At 47.5% G+C, this 10,526-nt stretch overlaps 1 protein-coding gene across 1 annotated transcript; it reads right to left on the bottom strand.

Moving 5' to 3' along the window:
• Positions 1-223: 223 nt before the first annotated feature.
• On the bottom strand, positions 224-10,320 carry CETP (cholesteryl ester transfer protein). Its single transcript, XM_074913357.1, has 16 exons — positions 10,176-10,320; positions 9,045-9,159; positions 7,683-7,817; positions 7,080-7,150; positions 5,941-6,028; positions 5,743-5,812; positions 5,379-5,439; positions 4,144-4,235; positions 3,688-3,867; positions 3,189-3,239; positions 2,677-2,844; positions 1,143-1,210; positions 973-1,015; positions 818-887; positions 395-480; positions 224-298 (listed from the first exon to the last, which is right to left on the bottom strand). The coding sequence occupies exons 1-16, from the start codon at positions 10,318-10,320 to the stop codon at positions 224-226; spliced, it is 1,518 nt and encodes a 505-aa protein (XP_074769458.1).
• Between the last annotated feature and the right edge of the window lie 206 nt (positions 10,321-10,526).

The raw sequence follows: 10,526 nt of genomic DNA, 5'->3' as shown, positions 1-10,526 counted from the left end.
CACAAGTCCTTTAAAGATCCTGAAAAATAGTGTGTGTAGAGGTGCAGACTTGCAGATGAGAGGCTCTGTGGAAGTACAATTGCACAGAAACTGGAGTGTTTCTCAGGAAAAGGAAAGAAAATTCAACTGAAGTTGATTTAAATCAGCTGGTCTTTTAATTGGTTCACAAACAATCTTTCTGTTTGTACACAAGTTCCTATACTCCTTTATGAAGAGATCAATTCTATAATCTTTTCTCAAGAAAATCAAGCAGCAAATGATTCGGGAAGCTAAAGTCAAGTTGTACAATTACATATCCCTAAAAAGGGAGGAGAAAAAAGAAAAGCATTATATTAGTTTATGCCACACTCCCAAGAAGGGCTTTAAGAGTCAGGCATGTCTGAACTCTGCTTACCTTTCTTGTGATGATCTCAGGATTTCTGATCTCAAATAGATGAAGCCCTTTGCTGTTCATCAGTGAAGTCAAAGCTAGCTGGATCCCTATGGAATCAGTAAACCCATCCAGTTACAAGTACAGCTGTCCTGGCTTATTGCTCATCGTGTACTATGACCTTGTCTGCCTGTTGCCAAAAGCTAATTGTGCCCCAATGCCCCACAACCTTCGGCCTGACAGAAAACTCACTTTTCCTTTGTCCCAGCCATTTACAAAGGGTTCCCCCATTCCCCAAGTGAATCCAGCAGAAATTCACATCAGTAATGTGGTTCCCCCTCACCAGCTGTCAGGGTTATTGATGTGTATTCTCAGTGCTTAGGTTTGGGAGATCTGATGTTAGACACCTTACGAAGTACGTTGACCCTTCCCAAAGGGAAAACTCACTTGAAATCACTTCTGGGATCCCAGCAACCAAGATCATTGTCTGCAGGAAGTTTCTTATGGATGGGTCATTCTGAAAGCCAGTGAATTAATACAAAAAGGTTTCAAAGACATCATTTAGCTACAAATGGCCTAGAGAATACTTTCTTAGAACTTACCCCATTTGGATCAGCTGTGCATTTAATGACTTTAAAGTCTATGCTGAAGGGAAGGAAAAGGGGGGGAAAACAGTCACTAAAGTGACAGAACTGCAGAGATTCTCTTTTTGTGCTGCTTTCAGACATGGGCTGAAAGAGGCAATGAAACCCACAAGAACCACAATACTGACCTGGAATCTGAAGCATGCAAAATGAGCTTCTTTTCCTCATAGGCAGCTTGGATAGTGACTGTGATTTCCTGCACAGAGAAAAACGGCAGAGTTGAGATGTAGCTCATCTTGCCTTACAGCAGGGAGTTGCATTTGGAAATTCTGGTTTAATTTCTATGACCCAGACTTCAACATCCTTCTAGCTTTGCCTGCAGACATCACTAGAGAAGGTTGGCATCTTTCTTCTCCATCTGCACACAATGAACTTCCCCCACAATGTCCACAGCTTCAGCCTGTGGGGCTCTAGGCTGGCTCATCACCATTTTGTGAACCAAATCCTGCAGAAGGAAGGAAATGGTTGTGTAGGGTGTTGTTTCCCAATGACTATCTGTCTCAACATGAAAGATCACCAGAATGGCTGTGGAGACACCAGCCCCAGGGTAGCCAGGGCTACCACAAGTAATCTTACCGTACTGTTTTTATTTATAACCAAATTAAAAAATAAAGCAGTCTTGGAATTCTGGCCATTTAGGCTCATTTTCTTATTTTGCCTGTATGCAAACATTCATTTAAAAGGAGCATTTTGTGATCCTGTTGCAGGACACAACCAGGGGTCTGGCAGGCCAGGAGCAGATCACATCCTGAGAGCCACTCAGGTCCCCCTGAGAGGACCATCTCTGGTTCAGTGCTTCTGCAGTCCTACCAGAAATTTGTTTCAATATATCACTGGGAACACAAAATCCAGCTGTGCATATTTCCCTGTAATGGCCTGCTAACATAAAGTACTTGCAAAGGACAGGAGGGAATTATTCTCAATTATAGTTTAACCCTTTAAATTATAAAGACTCTGATCTATCTTCAGGCAGGGATTTGCTTTTGTGCAGTGTTTAGTGTCTGTACCAGCCCATAATTACAAGACTGGACAAACATACTGCTTTGTTGTGATGTTACTCATGACAGAAAGGCTGTTGGCATTTCTTTTTTCTACCTCCTTAGATTCAGTATAAAGCAGTCTGGGGTAAAACACAGTGTAAGTAAGAACTTTCATACAGGCATACATAGAGGAATAAGTGATATTTTGAGCTTTGCATTCTTCAGAACATTCTTCATTTCAGAGACAAGCATCCTCTAAGTGGGGGTCAGAGATAAAACTTGGGAATGAGGAGATTCCAAAATAAATACATTCCTGTGGTATGTTCACTCTCTCCTAAAATACCTCAGCTGAAGGAGTTTCACCGTGTCTGATGCAGGTTAATGGGGGCTCATCAGAGCTTTCCAGTGCTGCATTTACCACCTCGCACACCAGTGATGGGCTGAACTAAGAGAGGAAGTGTTGAGCCAACACAGCCACTGTCATCATTCCCAGCCTCAGATGTCAGGGGAAGAGATCAGAATGTTGAAAAGAACTGATATGCCTTCTCCACCTCCCACGGTTTAGCCACCCACCCTTCCCAAAGGGCTCCCTGCCATTACTATCCCTGAGCATCAGGAGTGGTCCAGAGTCAGGACAGAGGCTGTCCCAAGGTCTTCATACTCAGGAGAAGCAAGAACTGACCTTCTCCATGTACAGAACCATCAGAGACTCTTCTCCTGCAGGAAAGACGCTGACCTCCGCTGCTACCAAGGACTTCACGACTGTCCCTTCAGGCTGAAGAGAGATTTGGGGGTGGGCGAGACTCCACACCTTGGCCACAGAGTCATTGTAGGAGGTGCCTTGAAAAATCTGGTCAAGTAAGGAGCAAGAGAAGAGTCAGGCTTTTTCCATACCACATCCCAATTCCATGCCAACTTGCCACACAGCTGCATCCCTTCTGTAGTCCCCAATTCCTCCTCCAGTTCACACAAACCCAATAGCTCAGTCAGGTTTCAGGGAAGCTGTGCCAACATAAAGGGTGGAGAAGTCCTTGCAAAGCACAACAGTTGCTCCACCAGCCCCTGGTTTTCACCATCAGGCCCACCCAAGACTCAAGTTATTGAGGGAAGGACACAAGATGTTATAATGCAACAGAATCCATTTGAGAAGCTGCTCATTTGACATAAAATTCTCTGAATAGGACCAAAAGTTACCATCTGCACCATCTTCCGCTGCGCTTCTGTGTCTTCTATTTCAAACAGCGCCTTCAGAAACAAACAAGAAACAGATTGTAGAAAAATGAAAGATGAGGTTATGGTTAGTCCTGATGTGGGGTCCATGGGCCTCTAGAGCACTGACGTGCAGTGTGTGCCTAGTTCAGAGGCAAGGCTGAGTTCCTCCTGAGTTTCTATCTCAGTAGAAACCCTACCTCCCCTTTCTACCTCAGTACTCCCACAGAAAATCACATCACTTTACAACTCAGAAGACAAGTTTTCTATCACTATAAGGGATTACACTACCTGGTAGCACACACTTGCTAAGAAAGTACCAATTTCAGACCAGGATCACCTGTAGTGACTGCCTATATCACATGTAATGACTAACTGTAGACTTCTATCTTCTACAGAAACTACCTCTCACCAAGAAACAGTATTTAGAGGATTCTGTACTCCCCAAAATATGATGTATGAGGGAACCTCCCCTGAAAGTCACCTGCAACTTCTCCCCTCTGAAGGTCAACACCAGGCGCTTATCTAAGAACGCTGCCAAAGCCAAAGAGTTGAGGTTGTGTTCGGACAGCCAGAAGTAGAGCATTCGAGACTCAGTCAGCAGCGACGGGGAGAAAACAGAGTCACTGAAGACATCAGAGTAGTTCTTGTACATGACAAGGCCCTTTAAAGGAAAGCAAGCATGTTGTCCACAACGAGCAGCAGGGAGACAGGACAAGATGTCAATACCTGCATTTTCATTGCAAGGTGAAGGCCTGGCTGGCTGGACTCAGAGCAGAGAGCAAGCTCCTCCGCTGGGTGAAAGGCTGGCATCAGCCCCTGCTCCAGACTTACCTCCGCAGCACTGCATGGCAGCAAGCGACCAGCCCCTCCCAGCCCGCCAGCAAACATCATTAATGCCAGCAAACCTTTGGTCTCTGAGCAGCGTGGGTCACTTTACCTTGTGATGTGATTCTATGTAATTTGCTTTTATTAAAGGAGCTGATGCAAGGGAGATATCAACAAAGATATCCTTATCCTGGACAAAATTTGCTGCAGGAAGAAAATACAAAAACCTCAGACCAGAAATATGACCTTAAGCAGAGCTTGTGACAGGTGTTTTTAAGGACTTGGGGCAGAAGGTGGCTGGGAGTTATAAAAGGACACAGCTATGGGACTGAGGGGTCCCACTCCTTTGGGTGCTAGTGCTGATCCTGCTACTGCTCACTGACTCAGTTTCTCCACTGGGTAATAGGGGTAATTACTCTCAGTTTTACATTCTGTTCCTTTTCCCTGATATTTGGTACTGCGAAACATTAGAAAATCTTCAGCAGGCAGATACAGATGCTGTAATAGCTCAGTCCCAATACTCCAGTGCATATCACAGAATCACAGAATGGTTTGGGTTGGAAAGGACCTTTAAGCATCATCTAGTTCCACCCCCCTGCCACAGGCAGAGACACCTTCCACTAGCCCAGATTGCCCAAAGTCCTGTCCAACCTGGCCTTGAACCCTTCCAGGGAGGGGGCAGCCACAGCTTTTCTGAGCAACCTGTTTCAGTGTCTCACCACCCTTGTAATAAAGAATTTCTTCCTTATATCTAATCTCAATCTACCCTCTTTCAGTTTAAAACTGTTACCCCTCATCCTATCACTGCCCTCCCTGATAAAGAGTCCCTCCCTGGCTTTCCTGTACTTTACTTTCCTTTCAGTCCTGGGAGGCTGTTATAAGATCTCCCCAGAGCCTTCTCTTCTCCAGCTGAACACCCCCAACTCTCCCAGCTTGTCCTTGCAGAGGGGTGCTCCAGCCCCCCAATCATCTTTGTGGCCTCCTCTGGACCCACTCCAGCAGCTCTGTGTCCTCCTTATGCTGGGGATCCCAGAGCTTGACAAATGCTCCTGTTCTAGCTAACATCAGTCCTTCTGCAGCTATCCTACACCTCTGGTTATTACATAATGAAGGAGAAATATCTTATGAAATGTGTATTTCAAACAGTGCAATCACTCTTAAAAAACAAACTGATAGAGAAAATTGAAAACATGAAAGTGCTAAGATTTATTTTGCTGTTGTCTGAGGGATTGGGATCCCATACACATTTTTGAACGACTTTTTTGATGGATGTGGCTACTGTCCTGCTGGGGCTCAAATGTTAAAAGTTGCACATAAAAGAAAAAAAGAAAAAACAAGGATATTTACCTGCTAAATCATGTACATAATTTGCCAGCACCTGGGCAAGAAAATTGATTTCATTGCACACCTACAAGAGGAAAAGAGGGGAAAAGCTGAAGGCAGAGATTAGGATTTTGGATTGTAGAGCAGAGCTGGGCCTTGTGGTGAGATCTGTGGGCTGTTTGCCAGAGTCCAGTACCATAAGAGATCTCAGTGTCGGCACAACCTTTCACCTCATCCGAGCTGGGTTTTTTGTGGATTCTATTTCTTTGTCTTATTTTTTGCAAGCACTAAAATTACACTGCTATTATCTTGTGGGCATATGTGAGCAGAGGAGTGTATAGCATACAAACCAACCTTTCCTCTGTCCACAAGCAATGGCTGATCTTACCTCACTCTTGAGAACAAGCTTCAAAGTGAAGGAGATAAAATCTGTGAAGAGCTGCTTCAGCCAGCCCGGTCTGTGTAAGACAGGGAGGAGGGTCAGGGACAGCCCAGCGGTCCCCTCGAGGAGTGACACTTGGGCTGAAGCACTCGGGGACCAGCAGAGGGGCAAGTGAAGCCTGACTTTGAAGGGCGATGGACTCACTCTTTGTCTCCTTGGAGGTGAAGCTTAAGTTTGTGGAAAGTCAGGTAGCAGTCTGAGGCATCAGCAGCCACTTGGTCCTTCTGGCACACTGCATGGTACGAAAGAAAAAAGAAAAAAAAATAGCTAACTTGCTACTGAGATGAGGGGGACGAGTGCACTTTGGCTGCCCCTCTGCAGTGATGCCCTGCTCCAGGTCTGCAGAGTTCCCCACACATTGGTGGATGTTTCCAAATGATTCAAGACCCTGCAGAGTGGGGCAGATGGAGCTACCTTGCACCTGGGTGGAGGATTTCTGCTCGCAGCTCCAGCCAAGCTAGTCTGCCAGACAGCCTTCTTCACGCTTCACTTGGATACCTGCCAGCTTCGCTTGCTCCCGTTGTCAGGCATTCAGTTGTCCCCTAACATCACCCAGAACAACTTGGGCAGTATGTGCAACCCACAAACAAGAGCGGGGAGGGAATGAAGTCGTATTGCAAAAAGTTTGGAAATTGCAATATACTGTCGCTGAGAGCTTCACGCAGCTCTCCCTCTGGGAGCTTACAAGGAAAATGTATTTTGAGGCACATATAATAACCCACATCCCTCTCATCCCTTATGGGAGGTGGAGGAGTGTAGTTTGTCTCTGTCCCTTTCTGGTCTAAGTCTGTTGACCTTCCTGAGGAAGAGGCTTTGTTTCCCAGAGCACACCTTTACCTGGAGACAGCTAAAAAAGTGGACTATAAGAAGGTTCAAACCTCCTGAACCAAAGCCCTCATTTGGCTCATTCTTTTGAAACATGTTTTTTCAAGTTATCCTGAACAGCAGGACATGAAAAGCCAGTCCTGAAGAGAGTCCAGAAGGCCAAACCGTTCTTCCTTTGCTGCTGGTGTAAATCAGCACCACTTTGCTGAACTGATTTATACCAGCTTCCTCTGCTTCATCTGTTAAAACTGTGAGGGCTTTGAAGGCCATGTTGTCTCCTAGCCTGTGTGCACAGGGTGCTAGAGACCCATTTCCAGCCCCTGGGTGCTGTCTGATCCCCACAGAGGTGAGCAGAGCCAGCCAGGGCTCGCTGCCCACCGCCCGGTCCGTCCTGCTGCTCTGGAGGGAGCACACACACAAAGGCTCCCCACAGGTAGCGATTCCCAGCCATTACTTACTCAGTTTAATGTTTATTTGGAGGTCAATGGAAGACTCGATTTCAAAATCAACTGAATGAAAAAGCTTCAAACTGTAATGGCAGAAGAGAGGATATTTAGCAACCCCTGCTGGAAGCAGCTTTTCCCTGACCACCTGACAGCTGCAGGGTGTGTTTTGTAACACCTTTCACATCAGTCCTTGCACTGAGTTGTACAAAACCCCAGCACGCAGCAGCCCATCTCATATACTCTGGCTTTAAATCATTGCAAGCCACCACCTTAGCAGCACTTGGAATGGGAGCATTAAAGCCCCTTTTTCCCCACTCCAAGTTCATAGAGTAGTGAAGGAGAGTGGAGAAATCAGCTTGTATGCTTTGGTCATCTTGTCTCCTCATGCAATGAGTGACAGTGAGAATAGAAAGGCAGAAAGCAAGATGAGAAGAGCAGTAATAGCATATAAAGTCCTGTCTCGCTTAAGCAGTAAGCAGTGCTGCTGCTGCTGCTAGAGATCCAGAGGAGCGTGGCCACTCCACCCCTACTCGTGCCAGGGGCCAGTCCTGCCTGCAGGCAGCAGCAGGAGCCGGGGCCATGGTGCTTGGTAGCAGCCAGCCCCCAGGTACTTACAACCAGGCCCCAGCGTAGCCATAGGTCAGAGTCCCTTTGAAGAAGGCTGTCACGTTTTTAATGGCAATGTGAATGGCATCGTTCTCCTTGAGCTCCACTTCGCTCTGCTCTATGGACAAGCCATTCACCTGGATGCTAGAAACAACAGAAACTTAGTTTGTCTCCAACCCTGAGGCTACTTTCTGTGACCAGGTGAGACAGGTTTGTTCTGAGGACATTGGGTCTCTAAGGGGCCTGGACCAACTCCAGACTCAGGAGCTGTTGCAAATCACAGGGGCCATGCACAAGGGCAATGGGGCTTTGGCTCAGCCCCAGTGCAGAGCGCCTCCCCTGCAATGTTCGGATATGAGGGGGGGAATGCTTTAAACCCAAAACACAGAGCAATGTGCTGCAGAAATAACCCAATTTTATTGCAGTGCTCTATGTAAGCCACAGTCATAGCAGGAAATTACAGAATCATCTCAGTCAGAAAAGACCTTGAAGCTCCTCCAGTCCAACCATGAACCTCACCCTGACAGTTCCCAACTCCACCAGATCCCTCAGCGCTGGGTCAGCCCGACTCTTCAGCCCCTCCAGGGATGGGGACTCCCCCCTGCCCTGGGCAGCCCATTCCAACGCCCAACAGCCCCTTCTGCACAGAAATCCTTCCTCAGAGCCAGCCTGACCCTGCCCTGGGCAGCTTGAGGCCATTCCCTCCTGTCCTGTCGCTGGTTCCTTGGCTCAAGAGACTCATCCCCCCTCTCTGCACCCTCCTTTCAGGGAGCTGTAGAGGGCCAGGAGGTCTCCCCTCAGCCTCCTCTTCTCCAGACTGAACCCCCCCAGTTCCCCCAGCCGCTCCCCATCAGACCTGTGCTCCAGACCCTGCCCCAGCTCCGTTGCCCTTCTCTGGACACACTCGAGTCATTCAATGGCCTTTGCATCATTGTGTTTGCTGTCCCCAAATAAAAGTTAACAACACAGAAAAACCCAGCCTTGTTTGTCACAAAGCCTGGCCAAGTGACATCCTGCTGACAAGGGTGGCTCTGGCAGCCGCGACAGTGTGTCATGGGCACCATCTGTCGGCAAGAGGCCCCAGGAGCTCCAGCCCGCAGGGTCAGAGCTCCCATCCCCCTTGTCACACATGTGCTCTATGCCCTGCCTCGCTCTCTGCCCACCGAGTTGGAAAAGCTCTTAAAATAATACATCAGCAGCCTAAATCTTAAGATGCAAATTGTCTGCAAGGCATAAATCTGAAAATGTGTCTGCCCCCATCTAGAACTTTGCTTTCACCAGCAACTGCTGGATCAAAGCTCCCTCTGAGGCCAGTTTCTCTTCCCCTCATCTGCCCGCACCTCACCATCACAGAGACACAGAGATACTCACTGGGTCAGCTCATAAGCCACCTTGCCAAGGAGCCGCATGGATCTTTCCCCGGTGATATTTGGGAATTTGGCATTTCTGAATGCTGTTTGAATGACCTGTGCCGTTTCCTGGTTCACTGTGAGTGGAAGAAAAAGGCAAAGCTATCAACCGCAGTCTCTTCTGGCTGCAAAGTCGGGTTCACACTCTGAATTCTGTAAAGCGCTACAGAAGAGTTCTACCCAAGGCATTTTCATTAGATTAAAGAAGCACTACAAATAGCTTCAGAGTAAATTAAAAAAAATAAAAAATAAAAAAAAAATCCCTGACTTTAACAGCTGATGGCAGCTGGGAACAGCAGCATATGTGACTTCCACAGTCACCAGCAGGGCTGTTGCCAGGGAATCAAGCCCAGCTTCCACACACTTCACCTGCTCCTTAGGGGCAGATTTTGGAAAGGTCAAGGCTGTGCTCGTCCTGATGCCGCACAAGCTGTTGACTTTACCCCCTTTTCTCTGTTACTGCTTGCTTGTATTGTAGTCATCTGTTGGGTCTCCAAAGGAAAACTCCCGAGACTCAAGTTTCTGTACCCATTTTCCTAATGTATTCCAGCCTCAGCCACACGCTTGTACAGGATTTTTTTCTTTCTAGAAATACCCTCTCTTAGTTGGGCCCAGCACCCTCCTCTGTATGTACCACTGTCAGAGGGGATGGGACAGAACTGTTCCCACCCTTCACAAAGCACTAATTATTCATCCCCACTCACAGAGCCCCCAAAATCCCTGCAAATAAACCCACAGCAGCAGAGAAAAGCTGTTTCTCCCCTTCTGCACACCAACCCCAAGAGATGAGAACTCAAACACCCATTTGCTGTAGTTCTTCCACCACATCAACCCCCAACGAGAAACAATACTAAATTTCTGGGCTAAGGAGAGGGGTTGGGGACTACTTTCTAGCTCCTTTGAGAAGTTGTGCCTATTCAGCTCAGGTGGCCATGCTTGAACACATGCTCCCAGGCAGGTATTAATACATCTTATTAGATAAAGAGTTTCCATGAGAGCCAAGGAAGCAAGAAACTCCCTCACTTGGCTGATCTCTCACTAACTTCTCCTGGTAGAGTGGGGGGAAAAAGAGCCCCATACAGCAAGCACTTACACAGCAATGCCGCAGGCTTGGTCATCCTGCAGACGATCCCCGTGACACGGTAAGGGAAGGGCCCAAAGTCACAGGCTGCTACAGTGTGGACAAGAATTAGCAAGATCCTGAAGGTCCCCAGCCTCATCCTGCCAGTCCAGAGCATCTTCAGCCAGAGCAGAGCACGCTGATGAGAGAGACTGATTCCTGATCGTGGCACAGGCTGCTTTCATACCTCCAAGCGGACCTCGTTCGAAGCAGGACATGACCTGCTTCCTCTGGTTATCAAAACTCATCACACATTTCCTAATCTTCCTATAGTTTCCTTAACACTCCTCAAGTCACACACTGCCTTCCTCCCACAGCAGGCAC

Source organism: Athene noctua, chromosome 9 (genome assembly GCF_965140245.1).
Source record: "Athene noctua chromosome 9, bAthNoc1.hap1.1, whole genome shotgun sequence".
In the NCBI taxonomy this organism is placed as follows: domain Eukaryota; kingdom Metazoa; phylum Chordata; class Aves; order Strigiformes; family Strigidae; genus Athene; species Athene noctua.
This window is presented reverse-complemented; position numbering and strand designations above follow the sequence as displayed.